General features: G+C 32.6%; 1 protein-coding gene across 1 annotated transcript in view; it reads right to left on the bottom strand.

Annotated features, from left to right (window-relative positions):
* LOC143232040 (unconventional myosin-Vb-like) overlaps positions 1-24,751 on the bottom strand; it is a 229,144-nt gene that overhangs the window by 9,803 nt on the left and 194,590 nt on the right. The window contains 12 exon segments of the mRNA XM_076467051.1: positions 921-1,027; positions 1,453-1,552; positions 2,989-3,100; positions 4,516-4,570; positions 6,421-6,626; positions 6,893-6,993; positions 7,406-7,579; positions 8,014-8,159; positions 12,733-12,880; positions 14,177-14,295; positions 14,441-14,567; positions 23,864-23,970. Coding sequence (XP_076323166.1) covers positions 921-1,027; positions 1,453-1,552; positions 2,989-3,100; positions 4,516-4,570; positions 6,421-6,626; positions 6,893-6,993; positions 7,406-7,579; positions 8,014-8,159; positions 12,733-12,880; positions 14,177-14,295; positions 14,441-14,567; positions 23,864-23,970 — 1,502 coding nt within the window.

The following is a 24,751-nucleotide window of genomic DNA, read 5'->3' as shown; positions in this document are numbered from 1 at the left end:
CTATATTAATAAATAAACCAGTTTACAGATATAATACAATAAGAATAAAGAAACAAATTATTTAAAAAGAAACTTTATGGTAGAATCAAAAGAGAAAAAAAAAATGCTTCTCACACTTAATAAACTACATCAGCAAATTAGTATAGAATGTAGATTGGAAATAAACACTGAGAGAATTAGAGCCAACAGAAATATTTTGTCATTGCTTTTAACATATAGACTGCAAGTCAATGGATAACTACCCAAAACCTTTAGAGAAAACAGAGAATTCCTGAAAATGAGATACTGAACATTTAGTGAAGCAAAATAACAGTACAAAGTGCAAGTTGCTTCTGGAAGTAGTAAAGCAGGATATTTATATAGAACTAATATTTAAAAGTTAATCTATTCAGATTATTCAATTTTGATTCATTTATTGAAACACATCTATTTATACCATCAATATGTCTTAAAAAAAACCAATCAAACAACATTTGATCTAGATATTAGCCAGTTGTGTAGTTATAAAATACACCTGGCCTCTTACATTTATTCCTTTTGCCTGCAATTCACAAGTTTGACAGATCCTTTGGCCCCTTTTTTGGGTAGGGCCCCCCTGAAATTGTTGATGTGATGTATACTTACTTCACTGGTACTAGCCAAAGATGATGAAATAGAAACACACTATGATACGAACTCAGACTACATTAAAGAACAAATATGGTCAGTCATAACATTTGAACAAAGGAGAGCTTACATACAAACTGACTTTGGTCAATTGTGTTACGTAATCAAGCAGTAGCATGTGTTCATATTCCAGTCAAAATAAAAGTTACGGGAAAAGTAATCTCAACAAAGTTACAATGCAATATTATTTTAAATAAGTGTTCCTTGAAATAAACATTATTAGGAAAACTTTACAACAGGAAATATCTTCTTACTTTACAGTCTTCAATGGCTTTATCCTCATTTCGTTTCAATTTTCGGAAAGGTGCTAGAACTCTGTATCGAGCAGCAAAAGCCTTGAACCTCATACGATGTGGGTAACCTGAAACGAGCAAGCCAACTTGTTTAGACCTTTTGCAGCTCACAAATATTTAATTTTCCTTGGTCTATACTAAAGTATATTCAAACATGTTTGGAGGATATAAAATTATACTAAACTCAACTTTATGGGCATCTGTAATTTAGTTTCTACCTTTACTGTTAAGAAAATTAAATATAGGGTTTCAAATAAATGAAATTAAATACTGAAGTTCCATCATTTTGTTTCTAGCCTGTTTCACTGCAGGAACTTCATTAGCTACTAACACATTAACCAATCACAGCTTAAACATATATTAGCTTCTACAGGTTTAAAATCCAACAAGTTATAAAAATAAATATGTAGTTCCACAAAACTAATCAATTGATGTCCTCTCTTGAAATAATTCTCCAGTGTAAAAAAAATCTTTGTACAAGATGTTTTCCTACCTCCTGCCATTAAATTGACAGTTTCAAGGACTTGAAGGGCTCTAATCTGTCTGACAACTAAAGCTCTGTCAAAGTGAGACTGTTGTTCACAGTTGTTTGACTAATTGGAGAAAATTATAAATAAAAAATAAACTTCAGACATAATGATGGTAGTACTTAAAATTAAATTAGCTAGCAATAAAAAATATTAACAAAAGAACAGGAATTTTGTAAATGTCAATTTTGTTTAATTTAGTTACATCTGATATGCAGAAAATTAACTGACCATTTATATTCTAAACTAAAATTCTAATTTTAATGAAAAATGACAAAATACTTACATTTTTATAATTCAGCTTTGAAATAGCAAATATTACATATACTTATATACACCTGTATATATACAAAAACATATATATATTTCTGCGAGGAAACAGACTGTATTGCACACTAGTGAATTAAGTGATACAAAACTTTGCTTTTGACAAGTATACGTCACATAAGGTCAATAATAGTTTGATCTATATTTTAAAAGTCTCTGTTGTGTGTTAGTAAAGAAATTTCTTTGATAAATATAAGAAATTATTAAGCATATATATTAACCAAAGTAAATGCTTATATTCAGTCTGTGTTGAACAGTCAGTAGATTTCAGTCTTATAAAGATAGATAGTAAAGTGTTAACCACACTTTAAGTCTTCATCAGAGCATATTACAATTTAAACATGAAGTCAACTTCAGTAACACTAACTGATGGGGTATAGGGTATTGCCTAAAGATGTTTGCAACAGACAAGATAAGAATAATTATAATAAACTACCTCATTTTCATGTTAGATCAGGGATCTCATGCAGTATCCCACAGTCCTTAGATTACTTTTAACAACAATAACTCCAAATATATTCAAGGGAGATAAATTAGCATTGCCTAAACATGTTTGCAACAGACAAGATAAGAATAATTATAATAAACTACCACATTTTCATGTTAGATCAGGGATCTCATGCAGTATCCCACAATCCTTAGATTACTTTTAACAACAATAACTCCAAATATATTCAAGGGAGATAAATTAGTATCTCACAATAACTTGCACAAATGCCTGTATCATGACACAAATGCAGTTCCAAGCACCTACAAGACTTATGGAACAAAACTAAAGGATTACTGCAATTTACAATTTTTTCCAAACTGGTTTACAAGGATGATTTTAACTAAATACAGAACATCTGTATGAAAAATAAAAAAAAACATTCTTAAACACATCTGACTAAAGATATATTCTTTATGTGTGATTGAAGGGCAAAATATATTTTAATCATTACAAAAGTTTTGTATGCAGAATTAATTACGAACCTTTTGACTACACGTCTTTCATTATTTACAGAAGACTAAACTATAAGCAAGAATGATTAAATATTTACAGTCATATATCAAAAATGAAAATATTAATTTTATAAATGTGGTGTTCAAAAGTATCGACTATCTTCACATGGGTGAAGTGAAGCTTGGTAGGAAACAGTCTTCAGTAGGTTGTCCAGTAACAAATATCAAATTACCTTGATACAACGAATGAAGTGAGGCTTGGCATGGACTAGAGTCCTCAATAGGTTGTCAAGGCGGGTGTGAAAATCTTGGGTAAGTGTTGAAACTGGCTCATTTCCATTTTGCCTAAAAGAAAATTACTTAATAATTTTCATAACACTTATTTGCAACAGACTATATGTTATTTGTGGAAAAGATATTATAATTGATTACTAAAAGAGTATTCATACAACAACAGCATAGGGTTTGAAAATGCAATGTTAAAATAGAAGAAATAAGATATTAATGATATTATAAGTGTTACTCTTCTTGGAGATCATGTTCAAATTCAAAAACTTTATTCAATTGGTGTTTTTTTTTCCCTTTCTGATTATTTTAGTGCTTTCAGAATTTAAAAACTAGTAATGTTTGTTTACTTCAGGTCTGAAATAAAGTACTTTATTACAACATACAGTAAAAGTACTGTGTGGTGAATAGCTGCAACTAGATGATTTCATCATGTAAATGAGCCCAAAAGTTTGTCATCCTATTCTCCAAGCTCAATAAATATTTATGATATTTTCACTATAAGCAAAATAAATAAATATTTTTTGAGTGTTGGTTGTTTCTTCATATACATTTTTGTTTAAAGCTCCTACTTTCTACAGTTCTCTTTTAAAAGTTGTTTATACATTCTTTCTCCCCTATACTCATGTTAACTATCATGTACAATACAAATTCAGTAAGCCAGATGATAATAAAATGTATGGGTAAAATAAAAATAATAAAAAGTTAACACTGCTGAGGCTCTAAGCTTATAATGTCTCATAGTAAAGTATGTTATATATTTAATACTTTACTAAACTAGTTTCAAATGTCTAAAAACATAACATAAGGTAAAACCAATTGTGCAATGGCTACACATTTTATTATATTCTGATGATCAGTCCAAAAATATAAATTATTTATTCTAAGTTTTTCATTTACCATACACAGGACTGAGTTCACATAAATTTAGACAATGATTGATCTTTTAATCGAATATTTAGAACGTTTGGTTCCTCGTGTAACGTTTAATCTTCCTAACTTTAACAATTAAATTGTTTGGATTTCTGAATTTAAAGTTGTAATAAAAGTTTCAGAATAGATCTTGACTAATTATGTGACAGAAGAAGAGTTATAATAAATGAATAAGGCAGTAAAATATTGCCCATCATTGTAGAACTGTCCTGAACATAACAAAAAATACTTTAATTACATTAATCCTTTCAATGAAATACAGTAAATTTAAAAAAATGGTACCACTGATTCCAAATCCTCTCTTTCTCTCTCTATTCCCAGGAAGATGGTGACATAACAATAATACATGTAGTCTCTTTAGGGCTAGTCCCTATTTTTAATAAATTATTTATTGACCAATTATTTTAACACTGTAATCCTTTTTATTGTGTGTGTGTGTGTGTGTGTGTGTATCTATATGTATATATAGTTTATTAAGTTACATATTTTCAAGTCTTAAAACTCAATTATTTGATAAAACTAAACCTTTTCCAAATACTTACAGATCTGTATGAGAAGTGGGTGAAATTCGAAAGGATACACCTCGAGGAACTGTCTCTATGGAAATAAATGTTGATTAATTAAAAATCAGTAAAGTAACAGAGTAAATTTCATCAAATAGTAATACTAAAGTGTGTCATTTCTTACAAATGCACGTTTTTATCATTTGGTTACTTAAAAATTTTAAAATAATGTGCTAATTAATCTGATAACTGTTTTAATTGTAGTACTAAAATACCCAGTCAGTAACAGTACAAAAACAAGGTTCCATATCCTGTGCTGATTTTAGAACCACTTTTTTCATGATTAATGAAGCTTGGGGTGATGGTCATGATAAAGCACCATTTTACATTGTAAAAACCTTCTCTGAAAGATGACATGGTCAGCCTTAAATCACACATTTTGAATTAAAATGTAATGGACATTAGTATCCAAGACCACATTTTTGTAAATAAAAGACAAAATTCTATTGAAAATATAGGACTTGGTTAAAAAGGGGTGCTGTGATTCCAATTTCTTCAGCCATGGTTCTCTTAAAGACAACTACTGATTCTAAAGTATGGTCAGAAGCTTGTCAAGTTGTTATCTTGTTATTATTCAAAAGAGTCACGTGCAGTTTCATCACAATAATTTTATATCTCACAAATTTTTATTTTTTAACCAATGTTTCTGCTTTATGGGTGAGGATAATGCTTGAAATTGGCTTGTGGTGTGGTTTCAAAATCTGATACTGTTCTTAATGCTCTGCTGTGTGATTTTTCTATTTCCATAAAGACCATTAAATGTACCCTTTTTTGAAATGTTGTATCTTATGGCTCTCCATCACTTATCAATCTCACTATACAAGTAACTCATGGAAATAGCCAAAACAAATTTTGTAGCCCAGTGGTGGGCAACCTAAACCAGTTGCAAGTTACTTCTATGGCCCCCATGCCTCATTTAGCAGTCATAAGCTAACAATGATATATTTGAATAAATATTAGCTATATATGAAACCCATTTTAGGATGCAAGAACTCTTTAAGTTGACCCCTAGATGCCATCCACTATTACTCTTGGCATAAGTTATTCATGCCAACATTCAACTGTTAAATGGTAAGGAATTGATAATGAATTAAATATACAGGTGATAAAAGTTTTTATCAAAGTGTTACATCTGCAGTTACATCCACTGGATTAGCATAAGCAAGTGTTCCCAAAAGGATCATTCACTACCAATGAAAAGTAGCACTATCTTGAAAAATCTACTGGCCAACCTCCTTCACACTAGTGAGGTTTACCGACATTCAGAGGGAATTAAACTGTTAGAAAACAAAGTGTCATATGATGTAGCTAACAAATGTAAAAGAAGGGGAATCAGTAGAACAGGACACAACCAGAAGGCCACTAGTGACATCAGTAAAGAAATTATCCTATACCTCCTATGGCATAGCTGGCCCCTACAAAAAAAGCAGTGCAACACTTGAAATTGTCACATATGCTTAACTTATAAGGAGTGATTAGAGTGGTTAGCTCTTTGTATTTTATGAAATAAAAATATACTATTTTTAATTTGTACATTTTCAACCTATGTATCTACAGGGTATTTTAAATAAATAAGACACAAGACACTTAAATCTTTATATGGGAGTAAAATAATTTTAAAAAATCCTTAAATAACTTCATTGCTTTATTTGAATAAATAAAAACTGTGTGCTAATGTAGATTTTGATAACTTGACGTGGTTGTTTTTGTCATGCATAATAATTAGTGTTAAAAATGTGTTGTATGATATAAATTCAAAACCAACTGCTCATTCTTTGACCCTACTCTGTATATATATGAAAGGTCACATACAACCAATAATTCATAAAACAATTTTCACATCACTTCTAGAAACATCTACCTTAGTGAATTTTGTCTACTGACCTTCTGAGTAAAGAGCTTTTAATTCACTTCCAAACAAATGAATAGCAAAGCCAAAACTACATGAAGTTTTGTGAAAAACAGAAACAACATCATCAGGAACAACATCCCTGTTTGTCTCAAGGAAATTAGATGTGTCATAAAAGACATTTCCTGCAAAATGCTGAACTCCAAAAATCCGACAATCTGAGAGTTGGGGCTCAAAAAACCTAGGATAAAAATAAAATATTCAAAACAATAATGAATTATCTTCACAATTTTAAGTTGCAGATTAAATAGTTAGAAAGATTAGCTGCACAGAAAAACTTCCCATGCTAATGTCATTTAAAAAGTGCACCTAATTTAAGAAGGAAAACAAATATAAATCATAAAACTAGTTTTTGCAATAAGTAGCAGAAATGTACTTATTAACTAAAATAATAAGGTTAAATTTTTAACTATAAAAAGTTCATTACATAAAATGATCATTACCCACCTAGAACTGGCCTTATGCTGGTTTTTTACTTTCTGGATGTATGATTCAGGTGTACCACGAACTGAACATTCAACATCCAGCATACTTAGCAATCCAGTTCTCTATGTAAAAGTAAAACTCAGTTTAAGCCTAGTTTAATACAAAAGAATACAAATAGTGAGTATGACTCAAAAATAATGAAACATTGTTATATGAGCTGCAGGTCCAAGAAGAACTAAAATACTAAACACTTCTTACCACAAGTTAAAAAAGAAAAAAGACTTTACACACACAAACATGCACACAATTAATAAAAGTATTATTAGTTCATAATGTATAGTTTCAGGACTGGTATAAAAAGTTTGCAACACTTAGCTTATAAATACCCAATCTTTATAATACCTGTAAAGAAGTTCGTGATACTGTCAATTCCACACTCTGATCTTTAAGTCAAATTTTAAGTTTCTTTAAACTCAAAATTCATGGCAGAAATTGGTATTAATAATAAAAAGCACTAACAACAAGAATGCTTACAAGAGATGAGATTAAATCTATGCAGGGTACGTTATCCACATAGTCGACTTTTACGTCACAAAGAACTCCTTCTTCTCTGCAAGACTCAATGCTACTCTTAAACACATGAGTATTATAGAAATGTTGCATTGTTTCAGCACACAAGTTGATGCACAGATGTTCAAGTTGACTTGGCTATTAAAAAGGAAATCAAATTGTATTGCTACAAGAAACCTTGTATTGTTCTTTGTTGTTTCATTCTAAGTTACAGCAAACGTAGCATAATGGTTATGGTAAGATAAGATAAGTAACTGTGCATATTAACTTCATTTTATTTTTGAAATAACCTTTTATAGATATGTTATTTCATTAACAATAATTGTCGTGCAATAGTCTATGACTGATTATACTTAGGGTACATGTCTTACTCTGAAACATTTTAATAAATAAAGACAAGTTTGATTATTAAACTAAGCTAAAGTTTATATTCACAAAAGTCTGACGAGACTGCACTTTCACAAAATACAGAAACTAATTTTTCTCTGTTGAAAATATTCAAACTTTTCTTAAGCAATATAAACACAGAAATTATAGCACAAGGTTTGATGAAAGTGCAAACACATTTTTACCTTCCCATCTTCAAAGCCAAACATATCAAGAATACCAATAAATCCATCAGTAGCATGGCGAATGGCAGAGTTAAGAACTGTCATAGACTTGGAAGACTTAATTCCACCTGAACCTATGGTTGAAGCATGCTGGCTACCGGTCTCTGCTGAAAGAAACAGCATTCACCACATATTAAACTTTTATTTCCAAAATAATTTATACAAGAATTAACAATTCTTTTTGTTTAATGGAATACTGAAGCTTTTTCTACTAATATAATTTTTAATGAATAAAAGAAACACAGAGAGTTCACAGTTTATTTAGATTATATACTGGGACTGTATGGTAATTAGAGAATAATTAAAAATGACTAAATTGCTTAGAGAGTAAAATTTTAATGTAAAGAAAATCAGGGGTAAAATGGAACTGATAAACAAATGAGACATTCACACTTAGTGGGGATAGAAAATATAATGGTATATATTATGATTAGATAAAAAACAGTCATATAATCCTAAACAATACTAGCAGATATGTTTGTGTAATTGGTTCAAATAGTTTCTATAAACAAGTTTATGAGAGGGTTACAATATTGGTTAATACAACAGAAGGATGCAACTGTCTAAAATAAATATCTGAACTGCAATGATGGCAAAAGTATAATAATAAATATGATTATATCAAAACTGAATGATGAACTACTCTCTGAAAAAATGAGAATGATCTAAAGCTTAAAAGTGTTTTCAATCAAGTAATGCTTCATTCAATAAAATATTATTTATGAAAAGACAATATTGTAAATCTACCCACATAATAAAAAATAATAAATTATTTGAGCCACAATTATATATTATGGCACAACAAAGATATTTTGCTACATATTTTGACAACATTTATTCAGTTCATCATCGGGCATGACTTGTTGTTTTCATGTATATATATTTTCATTCAATATACACAAAATGGTGTGTGGCATGGTAAGTCTGGCAAGATAAAAGTGTCTTCAGAAAACACACTGTCTATCAATGAGTGCAGTAGTAACAGTACCATTACTGAATTAGTCAATTTTCTTTAGACAGCCAAGTGGCTGCTTTTCCACATTACAATTGTATTTACTTGGTCCATTTTGATTACTGGACAGTTCAACTAATGAATCCCTAAAATGCAGTTCAAAAGTGAAAACAAAGAATTATCAATTTGTTTTCTCAGCATTTATTACGTCATAAAATTGATCATTCCTTTTTTATTCAAAGACTGTACAAGCATTCAGAAAATATGTTGACAAAAAAAAAGACTAACAAACTCCAGAAAAATGATTTTATTCAAACCCAAAATTTCAATGTGTTCTTTTTAACAATCGGGCTGTATCTGTATGTGATTCTCTAACACTTGAGAAAAGAATAAGATGAACACTTAGTTTGAATACATTTTTTCAATACTCCAGTCTGCTTTTGTAAGCTTAAAAACTGACACATTTAGAAAATACTTCTTTATAAAATAAGTGAAATTTTTCACTCTATTCACATAAAATGGTAATTTTTGTTTGTGTTATATAATAACCTTTACTTCTAGATTAACATACCATTTTACCCCTGAGTTTATTTATATTAAAATTTCTACTTTTTAGGCAATATGGCCAATAACTATTATTCTTTAATTTCAATACAGGAACAGCACCTGATAAGGGATATTCATATTCAAGTGCATTTGAATATGGCTTCGAGAATACTTATACTTGGATTTGAATACTCTGATACAGAAAATTAAAAGTAATTATATTTGAATTCAGTTGTAGAGTATTACTACTCCCTGAATGATTCAGTGAACACTTAATATTGTAAGAATAAATGACAACTTTTGTACTCATCAAATTTCTATACTTTCATTATAACATTCACAGCAATATTAACTTTTCTTTCAGTACAAGTTTCATTCCCATGGAAATAAAGTTTGTGCTGAAAGAGAAGTTAACACTTTTCTCCACAAAAAACAACATATGTCATTTGATATATGAAAACTTTGGCTTTTTAATGGTTATAAATAATACAGTATTGAACACCAGAAAGAACTATTGACAAATCCTGAAAGAGAGGATGTGACAGGTGGATGTAAATTATGCTTTGCCTTAACAGTGACAACATTATAATAAGTAATTTATGACAAATCCTGAAAGAGAGGATGTGACAGGTGGATGTAAATTATGCTTTGCCTTAACAGTGACAACATTATAATAAGTAATTTATGACAAATCCTGAAAGAGAGGATGTGACAGGTGGATGTAAATTATGCTTTGCCTTAACAGTGACAACATTATAATAAGTAATTTATGACAAATCCTGAAAGAGAGGATGTGACAGGTGGATGTAAATTATGCTTTGCCTTAACAGTGACAACATTATAATAAGTAATTTATGACAAATCCTGAAAGAGAGGATGTGACAGGTGGATGTAAATTATGCTTTGCCTTAACAGTGACAACATTATAATAAGTAATCTATGTCAAATGTTGTACTTCTTGGAAAGGTGGTAAATAAACTAGAGAAGAGAGAATGTCTAGAGAAAACAACTCACATCTCTCACAGTAGGGAAAATTCAGAATATTTTAAAATATTGCTTATAAAATTAAGAACTTAAAACTTACATAATATTAAAATATGGATTATTAGCTACAATTTTATGCTATACTAATTGATATAACATGAACGAAAAGTTGTTTAATTAAATTTTGAATGTAACAATGGAAAAAAAACATTTGCAGTAAAGGATGCCTATGGTGAGAGAGAAAAATTAGGTCGATACTCTCTTCCACCCACCTTAAAAATTGTTATTTTATGTGGTTATTTTCTAGTAAGTCATTTAAAAGATTTTGATATGGCTACTAAACTGTCTTTAGTGTCACATGAACACTTCATACTTCCTAATGATAGATGTTGTCACAACAAAGCAAAATGTAAATACTATTTCCACTTCAGGAAAAAACATATCTCATCTACTGATACATTTGAAGATTGGCTCTTTTAATACAAACTATATTCTAAGTAAATTATACAATATAATAAAAGTGAAGATCTCATATGTGACACCTGACAATGCATCCAACAAGCTTTCTGCTTGCCTAGATTTGAAACACAAACACTGCTTAGTGTGAGTGATGGTGATTGTTCATCTACAGATAGTGACTCAGAAGATGAACTTTTGGATTAATCTAAATCAACAGATAATTTATTAAAACTTATTCTTGATTATGTCCCCTAATTTTCCCACATTATAGCTTATGGTCAAGGATGGCATGAAAATAGTTGAACCACTGCTGAAAGTTATTTCCAAATCATCAGACACAGTATCCTACATTCAAAATTTAATGCAAGCAACTGATCTACTTGAGGAGAGGTCAGAGTTCAGTCATTAACATTAACAGTATGGAACTCATAAATTGAGTCAACTGAAGATTCCCCAGGATATGTTCAATAATACAGATACTGTAACATCGAACTTACTTTTCATGATCAAAATATGCTTGTAGATTTAGTGACAACATTGACAACCTTTTGTAGAGGCAACAGATTTCATAAATGGTCAGAATGTCGTTACCTCCAGACAGGTAGCACTTTATGTTTATGGTCTGATGACACCAAGATTGACAGTATGCAATCCAAATATAATTTCAATGATGTCTCTAAACTGGAGAAATCTGTTCACACCAGGCTGACATAGTATAAGCAATAAAGTGAGCTCTGCCTAGCTGCAGTATTTGATCCCAGGTTTAAAGTTGACTGATGTTTCACCAGATATATGGTTTATGAATTCAATCAAATGATACTGCAGTAAGAAGTCAAGATACTTTCCTCAACCAATAATCCTACAACCATGAAGCCAGAAGAAAACAGTAAATCCTCCCCTTGCAAAAGAAGTAAGCTCTATAGTTTCTTTGCTGCCTCCAAGAAATCAACCACTTTAACTTCAGAGAATGCATACATGAACATCAATCTTGACCATTCTTGCACTCTTGAAGAAAGCAAGTATTAGAAGATCCATGAAAAACTCTCCTATCCCATCTTTACTAGCCAAACACTATCTGAGTGCTCCAGCATCCTCTGTTCCATTTAGCATTGAAGGCAAATCCTTTGAACCTGATTGCTGTCACCTCACTGACAAGACGTGAGACTGATGTTCATAAAGAACAATGAACAGCTGTAATATCTATAAGTCTGCTTTAATAATATACCTTTTGTTCTTAAACTTTACAAATGCATTTTGAAAAATAAAAACATTGAAATGTTATTATTTATTCAAAATTTGTTTGTTTGAGTTTCTAAAAAGTTTGAAATCTCATCAACTGCTGTTTTATTATTGAATATTACCTGACAAAGTATTCATGAATAAATTCATATGTATTCATATTTTAATATTTAGCATTTTTCATGCATTTCTTTTCATAAAAATATGAAGTATTCATACTTGTAATCAATTTCTGATCACCACGATATGCACCATCTCTGCTGAACTGTCTGAAAATAAATACACCATGCACTGATTATTCATTAATTGACTTTTGGTAACTCAATAACTCATTCAAGCCTAACATGTATTTAAAATATGGTTCACTGTTTCCTGAACTTTGGAAAAACTTGCAGACATTTAGGCCATGTCCATCATGTTACCTCAAACTTCTTGCTAAAGAATGATACAAATTTCAGAAAATGTCTAAATCAAAAACATAATGATACTGATTTGCCTACCTGCATGATTATGAACTGACTCATTGCTGTCAGAACTTAGAGTTCCTGAGGTAGATCCAAGCCTTTTTAAGCTATTGGCTCGTCTGACAATTGTTGCTACTGTCCGGCAGTAAAGCGCTTTGGCTAAGGCATCCCTTGTTGCAGTGGCCTAAAACAATTTACAAACAGTGGTTAATAAAGAGACACTATATACTGTTAAGTAAAACCAATGGATGATTCTCGAATATTCACATTGTGAACTGAGCCAAAGTTGCAGCTGATATTGGGACATAGTACAATTAACTGGCATAACATAGGTTGGTTTTCATACACTGAACATGTATTATTTTTTTGTCTTTCAATATTTACAAATATACATTTTGTTGTTGTTTCCTCTTCCACTTCCTAACATTCATATCTTGCTAGAGTTTATTAACAGATATGTATTGATTAAAACAGTGCAATGGATTACAGATTTATTTATTGTGAAACTTTAAGTTACAATTGCAATAATTCTACGTTTTTTATCATTATGAAGTTAACTCATGCCATATAAAGAGCATGCTTGCTCATATTAAATATGTGAAACAGTATTTGATAGTGATTTATATTAATTATCGTAGTTATTTGTGTCTTGTATGTTTCAAAATAAACTATTAAATTTATTTTTGTTTTCATGCATATTCTGTTACCGGCTTCGTGAACTGAGATAAAGGTTAAAAATTCTTGAATGAAGAAAAGGGACAAATTTGATGTTACAATTTTTAATAGAAGTTTTCTTTTAGTTGTAAGGTGTTAATAAAAGCACTGTTTAGTAGATTTTACACCTGTATAATAGTGATGAACTCTTCAGAAATTAACATTTTAAGAATGAATAAGACCTCAACAGAAAAATTTATGTATTTGTAATAATAGAAACACACCCAATAAGAATGGATAATAAATAATGAGAAAGTTTCATTCCTGAAATTAATTATTACTATAATTATTAAATTAAACTTACAGTAATTAACTGAATTACAATTTCTTTCAATTTTGTAGTAAACCTAACATTCTTTCTAATAAAACTGGAAACACAGTAAAGAAAATAATATTACTTAGATATAGAAACCATCCCATAATGGGGTTGGCAAAATCACATTAAAATGCTTCACACTTATTACACCACTAAGCTGTAGCAGGTTTAAAATACAAAGACTATTCCTTTAGATAAATAAATAAATGCCCTATGGCTATCAATTGTATGTTATTTATTCTTGGGATCTTTTTGTAATACTCTAAGCTTATAAGCCTTTGTGTTATTATCCATTTAAAAAGACCATTAGATTTCTAATTTCATCAATAAGTATCAGCATTTAAGTGTTAGCTTGTAATTTAAATACTTTTAAGATTTCTTTTTTCAGACAGGAAATGCATGATTTTTTAAGGACTTTTAAACTAGTACTGAACTTTATCATATACTTACCATGCTAGCATCAGAAACAGACTTAACAATCTGTCCACGAACATTGTGCGTGCGAGAAGTAAGACCACGAAACAAAGCAACACTGGATATCCCCAATAATGATGAAACTGACTTAATTTCTGAAATATGGGGTGAAAAAATTGCAATTCTTAATGCTAAGAATCTATTTATCTGTATATAAATCAATGAAGTAAATCAATTATAGTTGAGACAAAGTCTTAAAAGTTACAAAATATATAAAAAACAAAAGATCTTCTGCTATACCTGTTCCACTTTTCATGTTCACTTCTAATCCTGGCCCATCAAGAAACTGGACATTTCCTAGCAGCAAAACTGAAGCTAACACCCTAATGACATCCATGAATGGAATCCCAAGAACTGAAAGACATGTCTGAAATAAATGATTAAAAATTTGACATTCTGTTCCAACACAAACTTTGGTTAGCATTTACGTTTTGTAAGTAACAAATTATTGATAAAAAATATATCATTACAATGTGTTGCAGTTAGTTTAAAAACAATTTTCAACTGAAAACATCATATAAGCAAGAAAAAATTAAAAAATGAAACAATAAAAATTGCAAGCAAAGACTTTTCAGATACAACAGTGATAAAATATTCATATCAAGCCAGATGTTATTTCATGAAGATGATAGTTCATAGAAACTTAACATACAAATTTATAATAAAACTGAAAATGTAAATTGCAATTTGTATAGAATAGTTTTTGAAGATTACTACAACAATTTTAATAAATCTCCAGCTCATTTTACCATGCCCATTCTCTCTCTCTTATCTCAGAAGAAAAAATAATTATATATTAGCTCAGTATTATTTTATAATAAAATAGGTTCATCTTTTTACTCTCCAATCACTAAAAAAGACAAACATTTTGTTTGTTTATAGCCAAGTAGAAAGCTATACAATTAAAAATTGTGTTGCACCAGCTTCTTCAATTAAAATATCTGATTAAGTATTTAGTCCAATTATAGATTTTCTTTTGTATCTAAGATTTTTATGTAAACCTACAGAAGGCAATCTACACATACCTACCCCTAATTTTGAACTGCTAGACAACATACAAGTATGCTAATCAACAGAACCCACCACTAACTAATGGGATACTCTTGTCTAAACAAATTATTAGATGTTTACTGCCATTTTAATAGCACACCAACAGCCACCATAAACCATTGGATTCACAATTTGGGCATGCTAAGCACAATGCCACACTTAGCCCTCCTTAGTAGAGAGAAGATTAAAAAAGACTGGGTTTGGTTGGTTTGGCATTTCATGGCACAAACATCTGGTGAAAAGTTAAAAGTTAAATTATTAAAATTCATAAAAAGAAATCCAAGTAAAAGAAACTAAGTTTAATTTTTGAATTCAAAACTTGAACAGCATTAAAGAGGTCAATGGCCTTTCAAAAATTAAAAACATTTGTGAGGTGGACAGTGTCACCTTTGTGAATTACACTGTCTAACGTTATGGATAAACCTTGGGACAAAACACGTTTAAAATGGTGCAGTCATTGGGAGTCCTAACAACAGCAAGACAGTAAAATGTGGTTTATTGTGACTAGAGTGTCACACAGACAACACATTGGTGCATCAGTCCGAGATAAAAAACAAAATGATGAGTTAAAAAATTGTAACCAATGCATAGTCCAGTTAGGACAACTTCCTCTTTCCAATCCTTACACAAACAAGATGGCCAAAGTCCAATAGAGGGTTGTATTTGGAAAAGCTTCTTTTCATGTTGCTCACTCCTAGTCTACTGCCAACTGGTATGGAGCCAAGCCTTGAATATAGGACCATAGTCCATGTTTGGAATAGGCACAGCAGTGATACTGCCAGAGCAAACAAACTAAGCTGCAGTGTCGGCAAGCTTATTCCCACAAATACCAACATGGTCTGGTATCCAGAAGAACTAGATAGAAGTAGTTGTTAAAGAGAGATGGGCCAGTCAGTTTTGAATATCGGTGAAAACTAATGCAAAGCTATTCCAGGGCCAGTAGAGAACTAAGCGAGTCAATATAAATAGTGTAATTTAAGTACTGCTTAGCTTCTATGTGATCCAGAACAAGAGAAATAGCATGCAGTTTAGCAGTGAACACAGAAACTGCACACAACCACCGAACCACAACAAACCATGGCAGGGCCCACACAGTCACCTGATTTCGAACCATTCATATAAATGGGAATGAAAGGACAGTTTCAAAGATGTTCAGCAAATAACAGACAGTATTTCCAATCAGAAGTATCTGCTTTCCTCAGATGACTTAAAGAAAGGTCACATTTAGAGATTGCAATAAGCCATGGTGGGATGAGCTGACCAGTGGATACAGCAATGTTATCCAAGGACAGTCCCAATTCATCCAACTGCTCCTGGATACAAAGGCCAAAAGGAACAATGGCAAATCATCTGTTCTGAAAGAGCATGGTCCACTGAGGAAATAAAATACAACCACAGGTGGGACGCTGTGATAAGAATCAAAGTTTTGAAGCATACAGTAAAGACAGTTGCGAACTGCAGAGGTGTAGAGGAGGTTCACAAGACTGTGTACAAGCTCTGGACTGTGGAAGCATAGAAAGCCCTGGTGCAGAGCTGAATCCATGATGATGAATGGGGTCCATCATCTTCAAGGCCAGGGTCCTGGCAGAGCCAAAGACCAGTGACTCATAGTCTAGTTTTGATTGAATAAGTGCACAATACATCTTTAGCATAGAAAATTGATCCGCTACCCAAGTGGTAGAACAGTGGACACAGAGGATGTTCAGTGCTCTTGTACATTTGACTTGTATCTGCTTGATGTGTGATAAAAAGATCAGCTTACAGTCAAAGATAAGCCCCAAGAACATTGTCTCAGGGACCATAGGTAGCACAACTTCACCAATTTGAATTTCTGAATCAGGGTAAATACCCCGTTGGTGGCAAAAGTGCATGCAACTGGTTTTAGAGAGAGAGAAGTTAAAACCATTTTCTGTGGTCCACTTCAGTAAATGATTCAGGGCAGTCTGTAGCTGCTGCTCAATATACTTCATGTTTGATGACCAACATGAGATGTGAAAGTCGTTGACATGGAGCCCGTTTGCAACAAAGGGAGGGAGTTGTTCAGTGATGGCATTAATCTTTATACTGAAAAGTGTGGCACTCAAAACACAGCACTGAGTGACTCCAAGTTCCTATAGAAAAGAAGAGGAAGGTGTTAAACCCACACAAACTTGGAATCACCAGTCCATTAAAAAAGTTTTAATAAAAATGGGCAAATGGCCACGTAACCCATATAAGTAGAGGTCTTGCAAAATGCTATACCTCCATGTAGTATCGTAAGCCTTCTCAAGGTCAAAGAATATTGATACAAGATGTTGTCTTTTGAGAAAGGCTTCTATGATTGATGTTTCAAGTTGAATCAGGTGGTCCATTGTGGATCACTGTCATGAGAACCCACACTGGGTGGGCATTATTCTGTCTCCCCTTGTGTTGTGATGATTATCTCTTATACTGATCAGACAAAAATCTCAAAAATTCAGTTGACCCAACAAACTGGTATCTACGTAGTATATACATTATTGATTCCTGCGCTTGAGAATCTTCTACAAATTTAGAGAACAGGTGGGACTTTAGCAATACACATTTAGCAATATATGTTACACGCATTTCTAAATATATACTAAACTGAAACAAACTTTGATATTAAAATAAATGTTTAACAGTAAATCCATTACAGTATATGAATGATAAGAGTTGGCATTAAAAGTTTTTTGTTTCATTTGTTAAGTTTAGTTTAGTTTCAAGAATGGAAAAACCGAGATGAACCATTAGGTCTCATGTTGTCCCAAAACTTTTTGCTGTGTTGTCTAAAACTGAAGATAAAAATTCTGCAAGAATTCATGTTCAATAGCTCTTGGATGATTTGAGGAACCAAACAAGATGAACATTAACTATCCTTTCCAAGGTCTTACAGAGACAGCTCATCAAAGCAATTGGATGGTAGTTTGAAGGAATCTTGGGATCCTTCCCAGGCACAGAGAAAGGCAGGGCAATAGCCTGGCACCAGATATCAAGGAAAACATTTTCTTGCCAGATCCAGTTAAAAACAATCAGAAGAATAGAAAGAGAAGCAGGAAATAGATGGCACAGCATCTTGTAGTGTATGTTATCAGGTCCGAGTGATGTACTGCCAGAATGATAAAGGGACAGTTTGAGCTCCACCAGCGTAAAGAGGTGATTACAGTCTTATAGACGATCAGCTTGAAAGGAAAGATGTGATTGCTCTGCCGAAATCTTAATGGCTAAGAAGGTGGAGGATGAAGCAGAAGTGCTAGATATCCAACAAAAGCTTTAACTGAGAGTATCAGTGATACTTCAGGTATCAGGTACTTCCTGGCCATCAGAAAGCAAGATCGAAAGGGGGACAGAATTATACTTCCCACTAACCTTTTGAATCTTGTTCCATGTGACTTTGGAACTGATGGTAGAAGATATGCCGATTGTGAACTTAATCCAAGATTCCTTCTGGCTTTGATGGCTTACCTGCTGAGCATGTGCACAGGCCTGCTGGAAAGCAATGCAGTTCAAAACTGTGGGATACCTATGAAAAGTATCCCAGGATTGTTTTCGAGCCTTCCATGCCATGTGGCAAGCAGGATTCCACCATGGATGAGGTCATCATGGAAAACATATCGAGGTTTTTAGGAATATGTTGAGCAGCTGCCTGTATAATACAGTCAGTCACTGCTGCCACCCAGTTGTATATTGATGGATCAAGTTCTGCGAGAGCAGTAAAAGAGGGCCAGTTTGCTTGATCCAGATTCCACTGGGGCATGCAGGTTGGGTAGTTTCTCTCAAAATGATAGGGAAACAATCACTGCCTCATGGGTTGCTGTCAACCCTCCATGAAAAGTGGGAGAATAGTGAAGGGGAGCAAAATGAGAGATCAAAAGCAGTAAAGGACTGAGTAGGTGCATGAAAATAAGTACAGTAAAACCTGTATAAGGTGGAATTGCACAGGACAGAGTAAAATTTCTGGCTTGGACATAATGAACATGCATTTCCTTAATTATATATAATTTTTGAGCAGAACATTATATTTGCTTGACTCAAGGGAAGTAAGACATTTGTGAATACAATTATTATACTGTTTATGTTATATTTATTAGAATAAGAAAAAAATAGACATTCAACATATGCTCAAGTACACAAAATCTCAATCAAATTTATTTGAAGAAAGTGTCCAATTTCAACTGCTTCATTTCCTCAATGGGCTTTCTCATGCAGTTAAAAGAGAAAGCCAGTTCTATGGCCTTTTCATGAAGTTCATTTTCCCCCTTCATTTTTGCATACAATTTGATAACATTATTATAACTTAACACTTGCAATGAGGTAGGAATTTCTATTTTCTCACTATCTTTTCCATTTTGTTCATCTTCTGAACCTCTCACACTGTTACCATCTTGCAATTCTACTATAGAGTTTAAATCAATTTCATCAGTTTCTGGTAAAACATTCCTATTCACAAAACTTTCCACACTCACAGAATCATTTGCATCAATCTTCTCAATCAGAGTTTGGATTTCACTAGAATAATCACAACAAACAACTTTAAAAAAAATGAGGGTATTTAATAACTTTTTTTTAAAGTGAGGATATTAAGTAAATTTTCCCCAAATTTTAAAATTAGGGAAGATAGAAATTTATTTTTTTTGTGAGAATTATTTAAAAGAGTAGAATTTTGCATTTAAAAAGACAAATATATTTCTACAAATCATGAATCTAATTTAACTGCTAAAATAATGATGGCAGAAAAAAGAACAGAATTTATTTAACCAATACTCACTGTAACAAAATGTCCAAGAATTTATTAATATTTAAAGGCATTATTAAATAAACAATAAATTAATGTTTAATCAAAAACATTTTTTCCATCTTACTCTGGTTCTAATCCTACTTGTTGATAGATGAGGTCAGTGAAAGATAGTTTTCCATCACCGTTAACAGATTCTGCTGTATAGAGGGCCTTTCATCCGAGAAATCTTAAGACATTGCTGTAAAATTTTGACATTTCCCGCTTGTACAGGTTTCTGCCTTTTGTAATTTCTGGCTTATATAGGTTTTACAGTATAAGAAACAGTACTGAAAAGACAAAGCTTGTAATCTGAAAGCATATGCTCTACAGAGCAACCCCTCCCATCAATATCAGTAAATCCCCAGAGGGGTTTATGTCCATTAAAGTCCCCCAGAATTAAAAAGGGAGATCACAATTGTTCAACGAGAGCATCAAGGTCTGACTGATCACAAGTCTCTTCAGAAAACAGGTAGAGAGAGCAAACAGTGATGGTACTACCCAAGGATACATGGATGGCTGTGGTTTCCAAGGGTGTATCAAGTGGCAAAGACAGGGTGGGCACATGCTGATCAACCAACAGTACCACCCCTCCATGCACTCATTCATCACACAACCTGCCATTTCTGTACAATGAAAACTGCCGAAAGATGACTGTATCAGCAGGTTCCAAAAATATTTCCTGTAAGGTAAGAAGCAATCAATGCTTTGATATCATCCAGATTAGAATGTAAACCTCGAGAGTTCCATTATATCAAAGTGGCCATTTTTATTTATGTGTAGGCAAATTGGTAAAAGAACTCTTCTGTTTTCAACTACTTCTTTTTTTTCTTTATTCAAGGGAGGTCTATCAACCTCCTGGTCTCTGTTGTTGCAAGAGCATTCCAGCAACTGAGGATGTTAACGAATGATCATTTTGCATCTTGGGGCAGGAGAAGATGTACCCGAGGAAATTCCTGTACCCGTAATCAAAAGAAAAAAATCTTGGAGTTTGCTGGAATGAATGTTAGAAACAGAGATGGGTGTTGACGATGATTCATCAACTTTCTTAACCATGGAGGTGAAAAGCATTCACATATGGCTTGAAAACGATTCCTTCAGAGGCAGTGAGAGATCTGTCTGCATTCCCACTGTAGTAGTGGAATGAAGTGCAGCAGCATACATCCAAGATGAAGTGGTGGACAGTAACTTTTGAGCCTCAGAGTAAGTAATGTTTTGAATTGTTTTCAAATGCTGCACCTCTTTTTCTTCCAACCACTAGGGCAAGAACAAAAGCAGAATGGGTTAGAGCCGTTACAATTAACGCAATGAGGGTCTGTTTCGTACTCACAGGTATTGTGGTCTTGCCACCGCAACAAGCACATGTCAAGGAACCATGGCATGATGTCTTCAAGTGACCTAACCGCTGACATTGGAAACCTCTGAGAGGGTTTGGAATATATGACCGTACCTTGCAAGTAATATAATCTGCCTTGATGGTAGCAGGTGAAAACAGTGATGTAAATATTAAAGTAAGGACATTGATCAGCATCATAAATCCATTTTTGCAAGAGGAGACACACCTCACTGCTGAAACTCCTTGGATGGAGAAAGCAGCAAGAATCTCCAACTCAGGGATGTCCTTCAAATCCCTCTCTACAATACCTCCTCGTGATGAATTCAAAGTAACATGGGGAGTAACCTCAATGGGTGGATCTCTAATCACCTTTGAATGTAAAAGGAGTTTACTGTGTTTAGATGTGAATGTTTCCACCAATATGTCACAAGAGCAAAGCTTTCTGACTGACTTTGGAGAGCCAGCAAGTTCCTCTAGTTCCTTCTGAATAAAAAAGGGAAACATTTTCCCTAAAGGTTTGCTTGAAAGAGAATGTAATAGAAGAAAATGAGGCACAGGTGTTACAGATGTTGAAGATTGCTGCTCAGAATCTTCAAGATGTAGTCATTTACCTGTGACCTGTTATTTTTATTATTTTATTTTTACTTTTATTTGGGGGATCCATAATAAAGAAAGAACATTTCAGTGCCCACTGACCCATCCACCATGGAACCATATGAGGGGACACATTGCAATGCCAAACAAGGACATTGCGGCAATACCAGGTTATTGTGAGCACTATACCCAAACACCAACATCAGACACAATGTTCACAACAACTGTATAGAACATCCAACACTGGTACTTGGTTGGCTCTAGCCCAAGTAAACCAGCAGATTGACCCTTGGGGGCCACTCCAAGAATACCCATCTGCAGGCATTCAAGGCCAAAGTGGTGTGTTAGGGTTGGACCCCTCAACCATCAGGATCCTCTCCTCCCCTTCATGAGTCACCACCCATGACAAACACATGGGTGAATGTTTAGATCCCAGAGGAGGTAAACTGAAAAAACAGAACCTTCTCTGGGAAGTCCCCTCACCATGTACAGGAATCCACACCAAAGGAAAGAGTGACTGGGAAAAAAATATTACTCCAATGTGAACTGTAACATAATAATATATGAAAACTGTTGTAAGTACAGCCCTAACACTGTAATGTGAACAACAATCATGCAAGAGTTTCAAATATACAGCCATTTAGACCCATGTAATACTTCCTTTTTTTTTCTTAGATCTAAGATATATAACCAAATAAAATAATTTATTATTAATTCTACATTTCAGTATTGAAATATAATATTTTTTGTAACTTCAGTGTCTAACTAATTATAGTGTAGAAACTTTTACTTAACAATAATTGTTTGATATTCTACCTCATTAGGCAAATGTTTTTTGTTTTTTTTTTCATATAAAGCTACCTGAGGGCTTACTGTGCTAGAAATCCCTAATTTTGAAGCAACAGACTAGAAGGGCATCTAATCAACATCACTTACCACTAAACTCTTGGGCTACCCTTTACAAATGAATAGCAGGATTGAGCATCACAATATAACACCTCCACAAGCACCACACACACACTTTTAAAGAGCATACATGTTCAATAACGAGAGTAGAACACATAACCCAGAGATTATGAGTCAAGTACCCTGAACAGCAGGGCATGCCAAATTTGCATGTATTAAAAAAGCAACGCTAAACAATTCTAAAGTTTTCCTCAAAGAAATATTGCTGCTGCAGTGGATATATTATTTCTATTGTACTGTTGTTCACAAACTTTCAGTGACTTTTTTTTTTAAATCTTATTATTACTATTACTCCAAGTATCCTGGTTTAGTAAATTCAATATTATGTATATTAAGGCTTGCAAGTACTTGAAAATAAAAACTAAAGTTACATCACCTGTTCTGTAAGAAAATCATCAAAATCCTACTGATTCTCAACTGGATCAGTTTGTTTCAGTATTTCTAACTGACTAATCTATAATCACACAAAGTTTATTGTGTTTCAAAATAGTATACTTGGAATAATGGTGTCACTTAAAAGGTTCCACCGTAAACATCAGTCATCTCCACAATGGTATATTTTAAATTACATCTATTATCAATTTAAAAGGTAAAAATAAAGTTCCAATGATCTAATATTGAATTAAACACATCACTATTACCAGTTTGTATATATGGTTCAATGTGAAAAGTCTATGTCAGCTTAACATTGTTTAAAACTCCTTTTAAGAAAGCTGTTAAATTATAATCTATTTCAGATATGTTTTAAACTGATGTTTTGACTTTAAGCAAGAAGTGATCACCGACGTAGAAGTCGTTAATGTTACCTCAACACTTATTCTTCCCAGTTCATATCTTTCATAGGTCTATGTTTCAAAGTCTGGATTTCTTCTTATCCTAACTTCTACAAATAACAATATCAATTTATTTAGTCAAAAACAAAGGAACTATACAATACTAGTGGTACCTTCCATGCTTCAAACCTTGCTGTATCTTCTGACTCATTTTGGTTGACGTCTCCACGGTTTAAGTACTGAAGACTGAGTATGGAATATCCTTCTAGATTTAATTTAGCTAGAAAGTGTAAAAGTTCAACTGTAAGTCAAAACCTGAAAATTTAATTTAAATAACTTATCAGATATAAAACATAGTTTTGCATCTTAAAGAGTTTAGTTTTAAAAAATTTACCTCTTATAAAAAAGAATAAAATAATTTCAGTCTATCTATATTATTAATTAATTCTAAAATAATTAATGTGAGAAAGTAGTAGTGAAAGAAAGAAAAATTGAAAAAACAAAAGGCAAGTATAACTAGGACCTGAGTAACCTTTCCAATATAGCATATTGTGACTTCACTCTGGTAGTCTCCATGTAAAGAAAGCAGCAAAATATTACAAGAACACAGTTTGCCACTCAGAAAAGACAGCAAAGCAATATTATAAAAAGAGAAAGATAAGAAATCCAGTTGAGACAGTTACATAACTGATTATTATGTATTTTAATATTCAGACAGTTTGTTATTCATTTATACAAGAAAATTACATAATCTCATACATATGTATTTTTACATTCCAAAACACAAAATCCTTCAGCTCCACAGGGATTTTGCTCCTCTGGAGAGTGTTGGAGTACTCAGGTTGTCCAAGACCACTGACCTGTTCTGAAATAATCCAATCCTTACCCAAATATTGCATGCTCCTAAAGCCATGAATGCATTCAGGAAATTTAGAGAAATGGTTAAAAAACAAGCCTAATTATAATTATATCAAGACTTGCAATCCAAATAGAATACTAAATCATTTTAAAAACTATTTTGCTGTTAGCAGTGTTCTTTGCGATTAAATTTACAATAATCT

This window comes from Tachypleus tridentatus, chromosome 11 (assembly GCF_004210375.1).
Source record: "Tachypleus tridentatus isolate NWPU-2018 chromosome 11, ASM421037v1, whole genome shotgun sequence".
Classification (NCBI taxonomy): domain Eukaryota; kingdom Metazoa; phylum Arthropoda; class Merostomata; order Xiphosura; family Limulidae; genus Tachypleus; species Tachypleus tridentatus.
The sequence above is the reverse complement of the archived record's forward strand: the minus strand, read 5'-3'. Positions and strand labels throughout refer to the sequence as shown.